The sequence below is a fragment of the Pygocentrus nattereri genome, chromosome 17 (assembly GCF_015220715.1).
Source record: "Pygocentrus nattereri isolate fPygNat1 chromosome 17, fPygNat1.pri, whole genome shotgun sequence".
Lineage (NCBI taxonomy): Eukaryota > Metazoa > Chordata > Actinopteri > Characiformes > Serrasalmidae > Pygocentrus > Pygocentrus nattereri.
The window spans coordinates 39,336,539-39,355,891 of NC_051227.1; the positions used below are offsets into that span (position 1 = coordinate 39,336,539).

Below are 19,353 nucleotides of genomic sequence, written 5' to 3' on the forward strand. Positions count from 1 at the left end.
ACTTGACCACCTCTACATGCCTAAATGCAGCCATGTGATTGGCTGATTAGCTATTTGTGTGTTGTAAGCAATTGAACAGGTAATTGTACCTAATAAAGTGGCCGGTGAGTGTAAATAGATCATATAAACCAGCTGCCACAACAACAAACCACAGAGCCAGCTGTGTGACTGGGAGCTCTGGAGCAATGAAAGTGTCCAGCTAAAGGATTTGGTTAAGAATACTGTAGCTGCAATTTCATGTATATAGATTATAATCCATAGCACTTTGGCGCAGTGTAAAATAAGACTAAGCACTCAAACCATAAATAACGGGAACGCTTCTCTCACTTTGCTTTGGGCCAAACAGTGTTGATAACAGGTTCCACCACAGCCTTTAGCCATATTAAAATCATGTTTAATGCATGTTGACCTCTAACGCTGGCCTACATACCTAACTGCCTCTTATTAAGACTGAATTCGGCTCCTCAGACATGATATGAACATTAATGAAGTGCCACGATCAGTTCATAATTTATTTTCTTAAAATAGTACCTGTTCGGTATTCACTCAGTGCAGTATTCATATGAATTTGATGGTATTTTTGGCAAAGGCGTTACATTTTGCTCCTCTTGAGACACTAATAAGAAATTTAATACAATGTCTTTAACTTGGTGCATTTAGAGAAACGTCAGAGTGCAGGAGTGATAACCAACAGCGTGCCAGACCACATGATCATCCATATTAACTGGAATAAACATAGAAAACACACAGAAATGGTACAAATGTGACCATTAAATCACATCTTTGGCTGTTATTGCTTCCATCTTCAAGTAAGCACAGTATTGCATGACTGACAACTTTGCATAGTGGTCAAATGTCCTTACGCTCTCTTTAAGAATAGGAGGCTCCACACAGGGACATGAGTGACCAGGGGAAAGTGCGTTCTCTTTGGGATGCAGTAAAGCGCTCTCATGGCTGCTGGCCAAACGTCAGTGCACAGTAGATCCGTTTATCTGCCAATCAGATGTGTTTGTCACTCCGATGGCTTATCGTGTTGCTCTGTGGAAAATGGAGTTGTTCCCACAGTGCGTTGATCAGATGTTGGGTCAGTGAGATGCTCCACCTCTGAAGGCTGTTTCACAGGCTCTTCCGACTCTTCTACACTGTCTCTGTTGTTGTTTCCATTCCTGTCAAGAATGGAAAAAACAATTAACCAATCAGTTAAACAATGCTAATACAGTTAATCCTTCAAAAAGACCCAACTTTCTTCTTTAATGGACCCTAAACGGGAATTTGATATTTGTAATAATAAATAAAGCTGTCAGACAGTCCAAAACAAATACACTGAAGGTAAAGAAAAAAATGTTAACTGGAAAGTCGTTGTAGTTAATTAGCACAATCGTAGACTGAAATTATGAGTTGAAATTAAAAATATATAAATAAATAAAGAATAAATATTGAAACAAAAACCCTTTTTTTAAACAAAACCATGTGTCACAATTATTGGTACTTACAGAAATTCCTATAAACAAAATGTAATTTCGACATGTTTTAAAGTCCATCTGAACGTATATATATATAATGTATACACACACACACACACATACACTCGCCTGCCACTTTATTAGATACTATTGCTAGTAAAAGGCTGGACCCCCTTTTGCCTTCAGAACTGTCTTAATTCTTCATGTCAGACTTTCAACAAGGTGTTAGAAACGTTCCTCAGAGATTCTGGTTGGTTATTTGAGTTCCTGCTGCCTTTCTATCATCTGGAACCAGTCTGCCCGTTCTCCTCTGACCTCTCACATCAACAAGGCATTTTCGTCCACACAACTGACCGCTCACTGGATATTTCCTCTTTTTCGGACCGTTCTCTGTAAACCCTAGAGATGGTTGTGCGTGAAAATCCCAGCAGATCAGCAGTTTCTGAAATACTCAGACCAGCCCGTCTGGCACCAACAACCACGCCACGTTCAAAGTCCCTTAAATCCCCTTTCTTCCCCGTTCTGATGCTCGGCCTGCACTTCAGCAGGTCGTCTTGACCACCTCTACAGGACTAAATGCAGCCATGTGATTGGCTGATCAGCTATTTGTGTAAACAAGCAATTGAACAGGTGTACCTAATAAAGTGGTACCTAATAATAACCGGTGAGTGTGTGTGTGTATATATATATATATATATATATATATATATATATATATATATATATATATATATAGTTCCCTTAGACATTCATCAACATTGGGAGGACATAGTGTGTTGACCCTCATAAATCAGGTAATGCCCATATCCACTGTTAGAGAAAACCTTCAAAAATCTAGATCTAGTGAATCTTGCTGGCAGAGGACAGATCATTAGATTATTTTGCCCTGATGCAAAAAGGTTGGAAATTGATGGGGTCACCAAAACTGCAATAAAGATGCCATGTTTATAGAAACCCTGACCCTGAGGGAGAAGCAGCTTAGAAAATGTGTGTGTGTGTTTACAGCAAGAAACTATTTGTATTTTTTCTTTCGTCTAACCTAACATAAGCCCTGGAGTTCAATAAATGCCCCTGGAACCAGATTATATGGTCAGCTGAGACAAAATGGAGCTTTTTGGTATCAAAAACTCAAAACTCAAAGGTGGGTTTGGCATAAAAAAGGATGTTTATGAAGAAAAGAACCTCGTCTCCACTCCAAGTACGGTGGAGAAACATGTCTGAAATCAAAGGCCCTGGGAAGAACACACAGCATCATGGAATCCATAAAGGAGAAATCCAGGAGATTTAAAATGAAAATCTGGCTACTTCTGGCAAAAAGCTAATTCTGGGTCATAGCTGGATCTTCCAGCAGGACCATGATCTAAAACTGGCATGTCAAACTCGGGACCGTCTGGGCCAAAGCGAAGTGAAACTTTTTTAATCCCACAATTTAACCCATCCGTGAAGTGAAACACCACATACACACTAGTGAATACACACACACACACACACACACACACACACACACTAGGGGGCAGTGAGAACACTTGCCCGGAGCGGTGGGCAGCCCTCAGCACCCGTGGAGCAATTGGGTGTTAGGTGTCTTGCTCAAGGGCACCTCAGTCGGCACTGGGGATCAAACCGGCAACCTTCCGGTCACAGGGCCAGTTCCCTGACCTCCAGCCCACGACTGCCCCGTAAATAAGAGCTGTGGATATTAGAACTTTACGCTCATCATCTAACACTCCGCATTCAGTTCATGAAGGCCTCGCTAATTAGCTGAAGGGCTGAATCACGTGTTTAATGACATTCACGTTATATTCTCACCTCATTATTACAGGAGAAGACTCATTACTGTTAAGGTGACAAAGAGGGGTGCCAATAAATGTGACTCGTGGTTCTGTATGTGTGTTTGCAGGACATACTTGTTATCTTTTTCAAACTTCCTCTCCCTGTATAGGGTACTCTTCTTCATCATATACAGAAGAACCATATCACAGAAAAAACTTCCCTGTGGAAAAAAACCAAACCATTACCAGTGTCCCACAGTAAGGTCATCTCCCTAGAGTCTGGACTGTTTTGAAGAGAGCAAAGCGTCTCCATTCATTAGGAAAACTCCACAAAAAGGAGATTAGACTGTTTCGTACATTTAAGATTCAAATACTTACAGCACCCATTAAGGCGAGACCAGAGCCTAGATTTATAATTGTGGGAATTATATTAAACTTTCCAGCCTGAAAATAAAACACAAATGTGTTAGAAGAGTTCAACTGGCTAGATTTCCTTAACAGAGGCCCTAATAGCAGTTCAGTCCTGTACAAATTTCTGCTGCATACTTTGCCGTGGACCAGGATGTCGAAGCGAATCCCATACACCTTTAAAAGCGTTCTGTGAGTCTCTCCAGCAGCGTTTTTGAAGTAGCGGGCGTATCTGAAGAGACAGTCACAGGGGGAGGTGGACCGTTCCATCAGACTTAACAGGCGGTTTTTAACTTTTCAGTAAAGGCAGACTGCAGTGTGGCGCACTGTGTGAGATGAAGGTTTACCTAAAGTTGTATCCTGATGAGACCGAGTTGGGTGTGGCGTTGACATCCAGCCGTGTGAAAGTGTAGCGGGGATGGCACTCTGAGTAGCCTTTGTCCAGGTCACAGTGCCACTCAATAAGGATTCCAATTGACCCACCCTACATAAGGAGGATGCTGCATTCATATGTGGTGTGTCGTTTTAGAAACAAGTCTGGCGAGCTTGCATGCTGACAATGAGATTAGTGGGCTACAAGCTGTAGAGTGTTTGTAAACTGTTTTAAACTCTTTTAATAACTGTATTTAAAAGCCTATACTGTTCATATACTTTTAAAATGTATTTTACATATATATATATATAATATAAACTAGGATTGAGTCAGAATTTTCATCAAATCATGAGCATGATTTCTAATAAGCTTTTCCGATTTAGCTTCTCTTTATTATATCCATATGTGATGTCTGAACTCCATGCTCCACCAGAGGGCAGTGTAGAGCTGGCATCTTGTTTTGGTCATGGGTTGTAATATGTCTAGTCCAATGAAGGAAGCTGACGTTAATATTGCCGCTGTCACTAAGCGGAATGTATAGCTGCCGAGTTTAGCTTTCTGACTCCTTGAGTTTTAAAAGAAAGTCCAGAGATGAAAACTCACCAGCAAGGCCATGTCTTGAAAATCATATCCGGCTCTGCGGACAATATCTCTGAGGCCAAATATGGGGCAGTATGGATGAGCAACCTCATCATACAAACACGTCTTCAGATATGTGTCCGTGGCTGTCTCTAAGACATTTGACCTGCGGAGAAAGTGACTCAGATTAAGCAAGGCAGCCCCTGATGAACTGGTGTTACAGTGGGATAATATAGTTTAATGCTGCAGAGTTACAGACCCTAATAATCAAGTCATTTTGTGTTATCATCATCAATCATCACCACTTCACCACTTATACTACCATATGTGTATTATATATATATATATGTATTGCTGCTGTCGGAAGAAAATCTTGTATCTCTAATTTAGTCGTTTTTCAGTTTTTGACATACTTTGAAAATGCCTGTTGCCCTTTACACTGAGTGTGAATTTCAAGATGAATGGACCAAAAGAAACGGCCCAAAATTACATAAATAACTCTGGTTCCATTGACTTACATTAAAAGTTAAGTTTTTTTTATTCTCCTGTAAACTTTTTATCTGACAGCAGTGATTTTTATACACACACACACACACATATGTATGTATGTATGTATGTATGTATGTATGTATGTATATATATATATATATATATATATATATATATATATATATATATATATATATATATATACACACACACACACACACACACAGTGGTGTGAAAAAATATTTGCCCCTTCCCGATTTCTTATTCTTTTGCATATTTGTTTGTCACACTTAAATGTTTCAGATCACCAAACAAATTTTAATATTAGAGAAAGATAACACAGAAAAAGAAATCCAAACCCACAGGGCCCTGTGTGAAAAACAGATTGCCCTGGCCAAAGTTCCAAGACGAAAACCACTGCTGAGCAAAAAGAACACAAAGGCTCGTCTCAGCTTTGCCAGAAAACATCGCGATGCTCCTCAAGACTTTTGGGAGAATACTCTGTGGACTGACCAGGCAAAAGTTGAACTTTTTGGAAGGTGTATGTCCCATTTCTTCTGGCGTAGAAGTAACACAGCATTTCAGAAAAGGAACAATGTACCAACAGTGAAATATGGTGGTGGTGGTGTGATGGTCTGGAGCTGTTTTGCTGCTTCAGGACCTGGAAGACTTGCTGTGGTAAATGGAACCATGAATCCTGCTGCCTACCCAAAGATCCCGAAGGAGAATGCCCGGCTTCAAGCTGAAGCGCACTTGGGTTCTGCAGCAGGACAATGATCCAAAACACACCAGCAAGTCCACCTCTGAACGGCTTAAGAGGAACAATATTAAGACTTTGGAGTGGCCTAGTCAAAGTCCTGACCTGAATCTCCGATTGATCACCTTAAAAAGGCGGTTCATGCTCGGAAACCCTCCAACGTGGCTGAATTACAACAATTCTGCAAAGATGAGTGGGACAAAATTCCTCCACAGCGCTGCGAAAGACTCACTGCCAGTTATCGCAAATGCTTGATTACAGTTGCCGCTGCTGAGGGTGGCCCAACCAGTTATTAGGTTTAGGGGGCAATCACTTTTTCACACAGGGCCCTGGATTCCTTTTTCCTTTAATAATAATACTTTCATTTATAAACTGCATGTTGTGTTTACTTGTGGTATCTTTGTCTAATATTTACATTCATTTGTTCTGAAACCTTTAAATGTGACAAACATGCAAAAGAATAAGAAATCAGGAAGGGGGCAAACACTTTTTCACACCACTGTATATATATTTTTTTTTCTATATATGTGTAATAATGTCAATCATTTCACTCAGTTACTTACTTTGAGAAGTGAAACTTGGGGAACCTGATGAAGTTCTTTATATATATGGTAAAGCTTTCAGTTCTTCCTAATAAAGGAACACTGTGAGGAGAGAGAAGGTCCTTCAGACTGAAGCTGCGTAAAGTTTATATCACAGCGTGGAAAAACAAACTGTTAACTTCAGTAAAAACACAGCAATAATGTATAACCATACTGAAGAATTATCTTGTCCACAGTAGCTCTACTGTCTTCATATGTCTTCAGAATTAAGTTGTTAAGCTGAAGACAAAGTCATTTAAAGTGGTTTGGTGTGAAACGCTCTGTTTGTTATTCATGGCAGAGAGTTCAAATGAAAACTCTTCAGATTCATCACTTTTAGTGATTTTACCCTCAACATTAAATGTAAAACTCAGAAGGCATGTGTAGGATCACTAGTCATTTTGGATAGTATATAAAATGGCTATATTAGTGTTGTAGACATTGACCTCTGGTTCCCATCACCACCACAAATCAGAGTCTTAACCATTTCGCATCAATCCACTCTGAGCAGAGGTGGACGAAGCACACAAATCATGTACTCGAGTTACAGTAGAGATAAAATATTACTGCAGTAAAAGTACAACCCCAATTCCAGTGAAGTTGGGTCATTGGGTAAAACATAAATAAAAACAGAATACGATGATTTGCAAATCCTTTTCAACCTACATTCAGTTGAATCCATTACAAAGACGAGATATTTAATGTTCAAACTGATAAACTTTTGTTTTTTTTAAATATTCACTCATTTTGAATTTGATGCCTGCAACACGTTCCAGAGAAGTTGGGACAGGGGCGTGTTTCCCACTGTGTTACATCACCTTTCCTTTAACACTCAATAAGCGTTTGGGAACTGAGGACACTGATTGTTGAAGCTTTGAAGGTGGAATTCTTTCCCATTCCTGCTTGATGTCCAGCTTCAGCTGCTCAGCAGTCCGGGGGGCTCCGCTGTCGTATTTTGAGCTTCATAATGCGCCACACATTTTCAATGGGAGACGGTCTGGACTGCAGGCAGGTCAGTCTAGTACCCGCACTCTTTTACTACGAAGCCACGCTGTTGTAACACGTGCAGAATGTGGCTCGGCATCGTCTTGCTGAAATAAGCAGGACGTCCCTGAAACAGACGCTGCTTGGATGGCGGCAGATGTTGCTCCAAAACCTGCATGTACCTTTCAGCATTAATGGGGCCTTCACAGATGTGCAGGTTACCCCTGCCATGGGCACTAACAGCCCCCCCACACCATCAGAGATGCTGGCTTTTGAACTTTGTGCTGAAAACAATCCGGACAGTCCTTTTCCTCTTTGGCCCGGAGGACACGACGTCCATGATTTCCAAAACCAGTGTGAAATGTGGACGCGTCAGACCACAGGACACTTTTCCACTCTGCGTCAGTCCATCTCAGATGAGCTCGGCCCAGAGAAGCCGGCGGCGTTTCTGGGTGGTGTTGATATGTGGCTTCGCTTTGCATGGCAGAGTTTTAACCTGCACTTGTAGACGGAGCGACGAACTGAGTTCACTGACAGTGGTTTTCCGAAGTGTTCCTGAGCCCATGTGGGAATATCCGTTACAGAATGATGTGGGTTTTTAATGCAGCGCCGCCTGAGGGGTCGAAGGTCACGGGCATTCAGTGTTGGTTTTCTGCCTCGCCGCTTACCTGCAGAGATTTCTCCAGATTCTCTGAATCTTTTGATGATATTATGGACTGTAGATGATGAAATCCCTAAATTCCTGCAGTTGCACGTTGAGAAACATTGATCTTAAACTGTTGGACTATTTGCTCACGCAGTTGTTCACTAAGTGGTGAACCTCGCCCGTCCTTGCTTGTGAACAACTGAGCCTTTCAGTGATGCTCCCTTTATACCCAATCATGACACTCACCTGTTTCCAATTAACCTGTTCACCTCTGGAATGTTCCAAACAGGTGTTTTTTGAGCATTCCTCAACTTTCCCAGTCTTTTGTTGCCCCTGTCCCAACTTCTTTGGAACGTGTTGCAGACATCAAATTCAAAATGAGGGAATATTTGCAAAAAAAACAATAAAGTTTATCAGTTTGAACATTAAATATCTCGTCTTTGTAGTGTGTTCAATTGAATAGAGGTTGAAAAAGATTTGCAAATCATCGTATTCTGTTTTTATTTATGTTTTACACAACGTCCCAACTTCACTGGAATTGGGGTTGTAGAAGTCCTTACTATAGACCTCCACTTGAGTAAAAGTACTAAAGTATTTACCTTCAAATGTACTTAAGTATAAAGTAAAAGTACTAAAAGAGTAATTCTGGCTCTGATGTCCTGTTATCATTTTTATAACCAGACTGGCTTCATGAACTCATTTCAGGTGAAAGTCCTCCAGCGTCTCTCTTGGTAAACCAGTCTTTTAATAGAAGGTCATTAATTAGTGACGCTGACGTCTATTAAAATGATCAGAAGCACAAAACACTGAAGGTAAACAGTTTCCATCAGGGAGAACCGAGTGGCTCTGAAATCACTTTTTACACACAAGCAAAGTTTCAGTTTCAGATTTATTTACAACTTAGTTCCAAGTTTAAGTTGAATAAAAACTGGCTTTAAACTCAGGATCACAGATGAGCTCCTTTACTATGTTGATCTGTAGGCGTCTGTTCATAAACATAAACCAGCCCAAACTCATTTACTATAAAATGAAATGGTGTTTGTAGAAATTCAGAAAAAAGCCGCGTCAGTCTCGACTGCATATGTGGACATATTTCTATATTGTGCTCTATTTACACAAAGTTAGGTTAGTTCATCATTTATGTTGAACAGACTCTCCCAAAGTTTTACGCTGCTGCGCTGACGTTGAACCGCGTGCTGCACTGGGTCGGTATGACCAACAGGTCAAAACCAGCTCTAAACAAAGTGACCGCTGGGCCCTGATTGGTGCTCTGGCTTTGCTCTTCTTTTGTTTTGTCATGTTACGTTTTTATACACACAGAAACCAAAAGGAACGACAGATTTCTCAAAATGTAGGAGGAAAAAGTCGGATATTAGACTCTGAAATGTAGTGGAGTGAAAGGAAAAAGTCGCCCAGAACGGAGAAACTTCAGTACAGATACACCAAAAATACTAAAGTACAGAAACCAATTACATTTACTCAGTTACTCAGTTACTGTCCACCACTGACTCTGAGTGACTTTGCTTACATTGCAGTGATTAAATTATGAGACCATTCTGAAACATCTGTCTAATTCCCCTACAACTGCACTGAGCTCTTTACATGCCACTGTGGGTGGGCCTGTCTGAACTGATTTATGATTAACTGACATTTATGAAACAACAGATACTAATTTTGTCCTAATACAGAAACAGCACTGTGTTCTTTACACTTGTGGCACACAGGTACAGTGGGTGCTAAGAGAATCTGTCCTTACTCTGGTCTGTGGCTTCTTTCAATGGGGCACCAGCCGTATATCTCACAAGTACCAGTAGAGTTCCTGTCTTTCTTCAAGCAGCGTCCAGTCTTGACTCCTGAGTTGAGGAGATGAGGCAAGCGTGTTAAAGTGCCATGAAAAAGTACTTCCCCCTCCTCTTTTTGCACATTTGTCAAGCTCGGATCTTCAAATGCAAAATAATATCCAGTTTTTTTATGATCATTTAATTTACTGAAGGAAAACGGTTATCCAGCTTAAACTGGCCTGTAACTGTGTGTGTATAAGGATCTTATACATTTCATATAACAAACCGTTTAGTGTGTCAAATTCGAGGAAACCTGGAAGGGGCAAATACTTCTAAACCTCAATAATTTACAGATTTAAATAATAAGGTATAAAAGCGTTTTTTTAAATTGCATACCATTGCCAGCGACGACTGCTTCCCCTTCCGGGCAGTCTCCGTTCTCTCTACAGCGGCCATCTAACACCTTAAAACTCTAGAAAGAAAAGATACACCTAAAACACAAGATCAGTTCAGAATGTGCTTTAAACGTAACCACGCCTAGTTCTTGGTTTATTGCCTAACGGAGCTACCAGAGCACAGAATGGCAATGTGGAAAGTGCGGATGTTTACATACCGGCAAGTGATCTAATGAACACTATGATGGAGAAGACAAGAGTGTGACTGTGACCATATGAGGCAGCGAGTAAGGCTTCCTTTGCATGCAGCTCCCTAGCACTACTGTCTGAAGGAGGGTGACCTCGCTTGTTGGGTTAGTGTTGAAATGTGAACAGTACTGAGCCATTCAGGAGGACCTCTCCTGCAGAGTCGTGTTACTGACGATGCCAAGGCCTTGGAGACAGCAAAACATAGCAATGAAGAGAACAGCGGCGTGCATAATTGATGGACGGTTGTTTAGTGGTGTTGGTAAGGATGAGCAGCTCCGTATTTTAGGTAGCAAAAGGAAATGCAGAAATCTTGGTACAATTATTGGCCACGTTTTCATTGTAATGACTGTCTTCTTGCTACTGAGAAGAGCTCCAGGCTCAAAGCAAGTAGTGATGAAGAGTAAATGCGACATTCACGGATTCACTAGCAACGGCAGACTTTCTGAGCAGGCCCTCTCGCCACAAAGAGGTTCATTCACTGAGGATTCGGAAGTCAGCTAAAATACCTTAACAAGACAGTCATGATCACCATACTAAAAAAAGCACGGTACCAAAGCAAGAGCAGCAGTCAACACCTCTTCAGCTCTTTCACAGGACACAGTGAAATGCACCGAATTCAAATAGACACTAATAAGATAAATACTGTTATATAATGTGAAACAAGTCTATGAATATGAAAATGACCCGTCATTTGTTGAGGATCAGTGAGGAATGTTTTCTCTTACCTCAGCGCAGTAGCCTAATCTCTGATTTGGTGTTTCCAAGAAGTTTGTGGTTATGAAAAGCACAGCCTCTCCCTGGACAAATGGAAAAATGCATTGTCCAGTTTTAGAAAACATGTGAAAAGTGAACTGGTCCAGCTTAAGAAGCACTTGATCATTAGCTAACGTACGACAGGTTGAGGGAAACATACTTACACCCACACACACAAAAACCCCCATCGCCACATGCCAGTGCTCACCTGTTGTGGGATCACATAGTCTTCCGGCCCCCAGAGCCGTGGTCCTGTGCCTGATGTGTTGGTGAGTAAAACCCCTTTCACTTTGGTTATGACTGAACTCTGAATAGATTCGTCAGACTCCTGGTAGCCTTTCTTCATCACGAACACCCAGCTGTACGAAGACACAGTGGATTTTTACTGGACAGTGCTATAAAATACTAAGCATACTAAGTCCTAAGATGCTCTACTTGCACAATCTGGCACGTTGCTGCTACACTGTGTTTTCACTGTTTTACTCGGGGTTTTCTACCTCAGTAACTGCTGTGTTTATGTCCATCATCTGACCGTGTGACTCTCAGATCACAGCATGTTATATATCTCTGCACCTTATTCCACGACCTCATATCCAGAACGGGTGCTGTGTCGGTGCTGCACTGTCCTGTCTGTTTACTGTGTAATTTAATTGATCATATTTATTGTTTCTGAGAGTGAGGAGCTCGGTCATCCGGGAGGAGCTCAGAGTAGAGCCGCTACTCCTCCGCATTGAGAGGAGCCAGCTGCGGAACTGGGATGCCCCCTGGACGCCTCCCGGTGGGGGTGTTCCAGGCACGGCCTACCGGGACAAGACCCCAGGGTCGTCCTAGGACCCGCTGGAGGGATTACACCTCCAAGTTGGCCTGGGAGCGGCTTGGGGTCCCCGGGAATGAGCTGGAGGAAGCTGCGTTGGACAGGGTCATCTGGGATTCTCTGCTCTCCCGTCTGCTACCGTGACCCTGTCTGGACTGAGCGGCCAACGATGATGGACATTTATTGGTTCTAGTTTAATTTCTTGTTTGCACACGATGTCTGCACGTTCGCACTTTGTACTGTTTGTTCCTTGTTGCCCCGTGATGTTCCTGGAGGAACGTATCTTCACTCCACTGTGTACTTGTCCATAGATGGAACGCCAAAAGCCTCTTGACGATATTCATAAGTGGGTGGTACTGTTACACGAATGGATTTATGACTCAGGTAGAGAAACAATTACCTTTAGTGCACGGTTAAATATGACTTAATTACTGTAACCCGTAGACCTGCAGTGGACACACAGTACCGACCAGCATAAGATATGAAGCTGATCACGCTCTGTTCTTCTTTTTCTGGTTTACTTCTCTCTTTTTGGAGAACACGAAAAAGGCCTCAAAAGACAGCTATGACAGTACAAATGCTGCCACCAACAATACAAACCATTATTACAACAAAAGGAATTAAATGTTAATGATTAAAAAAGTAGATTCCTCATAAATGCACTGGAGTAAAAATTCTATCACTTGAAAACACGACAGAGACAAAAAAAATCATAAGAAAATGTTACTTGAGTAAAATGTTGGCTACCTAACTGACCACAGGTAACCATCCACTTCTGTATATTATATTTAATTGACAGTAGTATTTGCATATTGCACACATATTATTTTACATGATTTATTTCTTATAAAAATCCAAACGGGAGGTGGGAGGTGGGAGGTGGTGGTCTTACCCGATGATATAGCCGAGCAGAGTCAGCTGAATGAGTCTGTACAGAACTCCGACCTTCTTATTCTTCGCGATAACGTACTTCTCCGTCTTGTAGTCGAAGGCAGAGAGGAGAACCCCTCTGCAGTCCGGTGCCATGTCTGTGCTGGGCGTCTGCAACTCGCTGCCTGCCCGGCTAGGCTGCCGGAGGCTGGCAGAGCACAAGCTCAGAGAGAGCGACCATCACAGAGGTCACACTGCTCACCCCAGGACCCACCCTTCTCCTCTCACACGCTGAGGAGGTACAGCTGAGAGCACAGCATGGCAGTGAGAGAACTGTGAGAGAGTGAGCCTCTCGTACTGTCTCGGCGAGGGAGCGCCTTTATAATCCGGTCCACCGGGATTCTGAGCCACTCCACGTTTTACTCCGTGCCAACTCCCAACGCGCCTGAAGCAGCCCACACAGAGCAAATACATATATATAAACGTAATATTTCTTCACATCCAAATATATATACAATATGCCATAAATGGTGATTTTTTTGAGGCCACAAATAAATACACAAATAGTGTCCACGAGTTATGAGAAACTTAACTTGTGGACACACTATATTAATTCATGACCTCAGTGCAGAAATTTGTGGCTTCAGTATATTAATTTGTGGTCATGCCTTATTAAAAATAATCACCCTGTCACCTTAAGGCTTCTGCACCCAGAACTAACAATATAAAGAAAAATATTTGTGCATATATTTACTCATATCTCAAATATATATTCACTTATATCCCAGTATATCCTACACATATACCTGTGTGTGTGTGTGTGTGTGTGTGTGTGTGTGTGTGTGTGTGTGTGTGTGTGTGTGTGTGTGGTCACGTCTTTTTATGACAACGAAAATGCATTTATGTTATCAGGAGTTTTTCATGTCTTATTTCATATTATTATTATTATTATTATTATTATTATTATTATTATTTATTAGTTGGTACTCTCTTTTAAATAAATGTACTTTACTTGTATGTGTTATGTAAATAATACATATATGTACATGTATGTAGATTAAAGATATGTATTGTCCATTTTAATATGTACATATATGTGAAATATATGTAAATATATTTCAAAATAATATTGGCATTTTGAAAATATATATAAATATTACTTCGCATTTGGAAAGTGACAGTCCTACGACTCTCCTAAAGTAGCTCTGAATGAAAGAACATGCAAAGCAAGAAGGTTAAGTATTATTTTTTAAATAGCACAGTTCAAAACTTCTGGTCCACGTTTTACTTAAGCTCCCAATATGCCTGATCCAGGCAGCCAAGAACACAGTGACTACATTGCCCAGATGTGGTGAGAGCAGGGACAGAGCAAAAACATGGACTGGCTCAGGGAATCTTTTAAGATTGGATTGGCATATCCTGTTTCCCCAACTCCAATCCTGTAATCCAGCCACATTCCACAGTTTTGTGGTTTCCGTGCACCTGAGTCACATCACTAATGACTAAAGACCTTCTTTAGTATGAAGTGAGACAGAGCAGGACCTACCAGTGTGGTGCAGGTGGACTGCAGGACTGGAGCTGGGAAGCTCTGCTCGCGCCTGTATAGGTTTCCTCAGCGAGGCTTGTGTTCCAGTGTCTCGATAAACCTTCATCCGCTACTGATTACCTGCTCAGGTGAGTTGAAATGAGGTGAAATGTGGTGCTGTGTTATTGACTGTATTCAAATTCTTCACAATTCGCTTATTCGTTCTTGTTTGTATGAGTTGTAATACTAAACCACATTCACGTTCACAGAGGCTGGCCTTCCTTTGAAATGTGTTCCTTTGTAGATTTGGTTGCTGTCTTTGCAAGACAGGTTCATCTTCTTCATTTGCCTTTATGACTTTTCACGAGCACCTACATTTCAGCGGAATTAGGTTTAACCTTTCTAGTTCTGTCTTCAGCAGTGGTGGACAGTAACTGAGTAACTGAGTAAATGTAATTAGTTTCTGTACTTTAGTATTTTTGGTGTATCTGTACTGAAGTTTCTCCATTCTGGACTTTTTCCTTTCACTCCACTACATTTCAGAGTCTAATATCCGACTTTTTCCTCCTACATTTTGAGAAATCTGTCGTTCCTTTTGGTTTCTGTGTGTATAAAAACGTAACATGCCTAAACGAAAGAAGCGCAAAGCCAGAGCACCAATGATGGAACTAACCTGACCTGTAAATAGAGCACAGTATAGAAATATGTCCACATATGTCTGAGTCTGAGTAAGAGCCTGAAACATGTGTGTGATTAAGATCTTGGCAAGTTCTTACTGGTTCCTAACGGATCGGTTCATTAATTTAAGCAACAGGGATCCACGGGAGCAGCGCAGCTGCAGTGAACACAGTGGGAGGGCTGCAGCCCCTCTGTGCTTAATGCTCACCATTTCCCTGGTGGTCTTTACTCCTCCACCTCAGGAGTAAACAGAAATCTAACACTAATAACGCATGGCTATTTACCCTATATATGAGGCTGATATAAGATTACTAGATTTGTACTACTACTGTTATTATTATTATTATTATTATTGTTGTTGTTGTTGTTGTTGTTGTTGTTGTTGTTGTTGTTGTTGTTATTATTGTTACATTGTAAGAGCATTTACCCTACAAGGGCTATTCTCTGAACAGGGTGGCATTTAGTTTAGGAATGGAACAACAGACACACACACACACACACACACACACACACACACACACACACACACACACCATCTAAACTGCTTATCCTTCTGGGTCACGGTGGGGTGCTGGAATCTACCCCAGCTGTCATTGGGCGGAAGGCAGGATACACCCTGGACAGGTTGCCAGTCCATCACAAGGCAGACAAACAGAGAGAGAGACACACACACACACACTCACACACACACACACTATGGAACAACACTAAAAGTAAATTTGTAAGATACTTAGATTTTCAAAATGTATAATGTTTTCTAATACTGTCTGTTAACACTTGCACTGAAAGTGGATCTTAATGTACGATGTATTTCTAGATATTATGAGTTTTGTTGATTTTCTAAGTGAAAATATTTCAACACATTCTCTACAGGCAAGAAACCCGAACATGGTACTTTCATCATATTACATAAGAGTTTTAATAAGAGTTTATCATACTGCAAAAAAGGTCTAATTAAAAATTTGCCATAACTTCTGCATGAGTCACAATTTAGATTTTATTTTCCAATATGTAAAATTTGGCAAGTAAACAGTAACGGTGCATTAAAATGTGAGAGAATGTGCTCTCTGTAGAGGATGTGTTCACTTATTTTCATCAACTAAACATGTCATTGTGACCAAACTTTAGCATGTTTATGTCATTGGTGTTATCACACTTCTTTCATACGAGTATAGCGAATGAAAAGAAATATAGTGATTTATTCACTTTCACTGTTTGGTTAAAAAGCCATGTGAAAATAAAAGCATTTCGGTGCTTTCAGCAAGCACCCCTATGATCCCTTTATCTTATTGTTTTTTTTAATTGAATTAAATTATTGGAGGAAACATATAAAAACAGATCAGTCTTGATCTGAAAAAGCTAAAAGATCAAAGCTGTTTAGGAACATACCTTTCAGATACATCGTAATGCATCAAAAAAGAAAAACTCACAATGGAACCCCAGTGACAGTAACACCAACACAGAACAGTAACCCCAGTGACAGTAACACCAACACAGAACTGTTACACCAGTGACAGTAACCCCAGTGACAGTAACACCAACACAGAACTGTTACACTAGTGACAGTAACCCCAGTGACAGTAACACCAACACAGAACTGTTACCCCAGTGACAGTAACCCCAGTGACAGTAACCCCAACACAGAACTGTAACCCCAGTGACAGTAACACCAACACAGAACTGTTACCCCAGTGACAGTAACCCCAGTGACAGTAACACCAACACAGAACTGTTACACCAGTGACAGTAACCCCAGTGACAGTAACACCAACACAGAACTGTTACACTAGTGACAGTAACCCCAGTGACAGTAACACCAACACAGAACTGTTACACTAGTGACAGTAACCCCAGTGACAGTAACACCAACACAGAACTGTTACCCCAGTGACAGTAACCCCAGTGACAGTAACCCCAACACAGAACTGTAACCCCAGTGACAGTAACACCAACACAGAACTGTTACCCCAGTGACAGTAACCCCAGTGACAGTAACCCCAACACAGAACTGTAACCCCAGTGACAGTAACACCAACACAGAACTGTTACACCAGTGACAGTAACCCCAGTGACAGTAACACCAACACAGAACTGTTACACCAGTGACAGTAACCCCAGTGACAGTAACACCAACACAGAACTGTTACACTAGTGACAGTAACCCCAGTGACAGTAACACCAACACAGAACTGTTACACCAGTGACAGTAACCCCAGTGACAGTAACACCAACACAGAACTGTTACACTAGTGACAGTAACCCCAGTGACAGTAACACCAACACAGAACTGTTACACCAGTGACAGTAACCCCAGTGACAGTAACACCAACACAGAACTGTTACACTAGTGACAGTAACCCCAGTGACAGTAACACCAACACAGAACTGTTACCCCAGTGACAGTAACCCCAGTGACAGTAACACCAACACAGAACTGTTACACCAGTGACAGTAACCCCAGTGACAGTAACACCAACACAGAACTGTTACACTAGTGACAGTAACCCCAGTGACAGTAACACCAACACAGAACTGTTACACTAGTGACAGTAACCCCAGTGACAGTAACACCAACACAGAACTGTTACCCCAGTGACAGTAACCCCAGTGACAGTAACCCCAACACAGAACTGTAACCCCAGTGACAGTAACACCAACACAGAACTGTTACCCCAGTGACAGTAACCCCAGTGACAGTAACCCCAACACAGAACTGTAACCCCAGTGACAGTAACACCAACACAGAACTGTTACACCAGTGACAGTAACCCCAGTGACAGTAACACCAACACAGAACTGTTACACTAGTGACAGTAACCCCAGTGACAGTAACACCAACACAGAACTGTTACACCAGTGACAGTAACCCCAGTGACAGTAACACCAACACAGAACTGTTACACTAGTGACAGTAACCCCAGTGACAGTAACACCAACACAGAACTGTTACACCAGTGACAGTAACCCCAGTGACAGTAACACCAACACAGAACTGTTACACTAGTGACAGTAACCCCAGTGACAGTAACACCAACACAGAACTGTTACCCCAGTGACAGTAACCCCAGTGACAGTAACACCAACACAGAACTGTTACACCAGTGACAGTAACCCCAAAACAGAACTGTTACACCAGTGGCAGTAACCCCAGTGACAGTAACCCCAGTGACAGTAACCCCAACACAGAACTGTTACACCAGTGACAGTAACCCCAACACAGAACTGTTACACTAGTGGCAGTAACCCCAACACAGAACTGTTACACCAGTGACAGTAACCCCAGTGACAGTAACACCAACACAGACCTGTTACACCAGTGACAGTAACCCCAGTGACAGTAACCCCAACACAGAACTGTAACCCCAGTGACAGTAACCCCAGTGACAGTAACACCAACACAGAACTGTAACCCCAGTGACAGTAACACCAACACAGAACTGGGCAGTTCCTTCAGTGACCGGCTCCTTCACCCTAAGTGTGTGAGGGAGCGCTATCGCAGGTCCTTCCTTCCTGCTGCCATGAGACTGTTCAACCAGCACTGCTCCCAGTAGACCACACACACACACACACACACACACACACACACACACACACACAATATACACACATACAATACACACACAATATACACACACATACAATATACACACACACACAATATACACACACACACACACACACAATATACACACATAATATACACACACACATACACACACAATATACACACATACAATATATACACACAAACACAATACACACACACACAATATACACACACACACAATATACACACACAATATACACTTACATTCAGAATGCAAATATTTTTCATTGTGCAATATGTTCCTAAGTGCATTACAGATTTTATGCAACTCTTACTTTATTATCCTTATTTTGTTGTAAATAGTCTAGAGATATAACTTTAATTTTTATCATTTATAATGTTTATAATGTTTATACTGCTTCCCGTGTAATACTGTGAATTTCCCCGCTGTGGGACTCTAATAAAGGATCATCTTATCTCATCTTATCTTATCTGAGATCAGTATGTGCTTATCTGCGCTTGGACCCATAGATAATATCATGGGTAGCAATGATCTGGTTGGACCTATTTGCGTTTATGACGTAGTACGGGTCCTAGAAAGGTCCAAACTGTGCCGCTACTGTTCACCCAACGCGGCAGAGAGAGGTACTTTTATTACAAAATAAAAGTTTTATTACAAAATAAAAGTCCCA

General features: G+C 41.5%; 1 protein-coding gene across 2 annotated transcripts; it reads right to left on the bottom strand.

Moving 5' to 3' along the window:
- Nucleotides 1–502: 502 nt before the first annotated feature.
- On the bottom strand, nucleotides 503–13,275 carry p2rx8 (purinergic receptor P2X, ligand-gated ion channel, 8). 2 transcript variants are annotated; one of them, XM_017683363.2, is made up of 12 exons: nucleotides 12,934–13,275; nucleotides 11,436–11,586; nucleotides 11,200–11,271; nucleotides 10,227–10,302; nucleotides 9,806–9,902; nucleotides 6,402–6,482; nucleotides 4,617–4,758; nucleotides 3,988–4,124; nucleotides 3,779–3,872; nucleotides 3,611–3,676; nucleotides 3,368–3,453; nucleotides 503–1,166 (listed from the first exon to the last, which is right to left on the bottom strand). In XM_017683363.2, exons 1-12 carry the CDS (start codon nucleotides 13,065–13,067, stop codon nucleotides 1,013–1,015), a joined length of 1,290 nt encoding a protein of 429 aa, XP_017538852.1. In that variant the 5' UTR covers nucleotides 13,068–13,275; the 3' UTR covers nucleotides 503–1,012. The 2 variants fall into 2 exon arrangements, with proteins under 2 accessions (XP_017538852.1, XP_037402594.1); XM_037546697.1 differs by having other exon boundaries at nucleotides 3,611–3,872.
- Nucleotides 13,276–19,353: the final 6,078 nt, after the last annotated feature.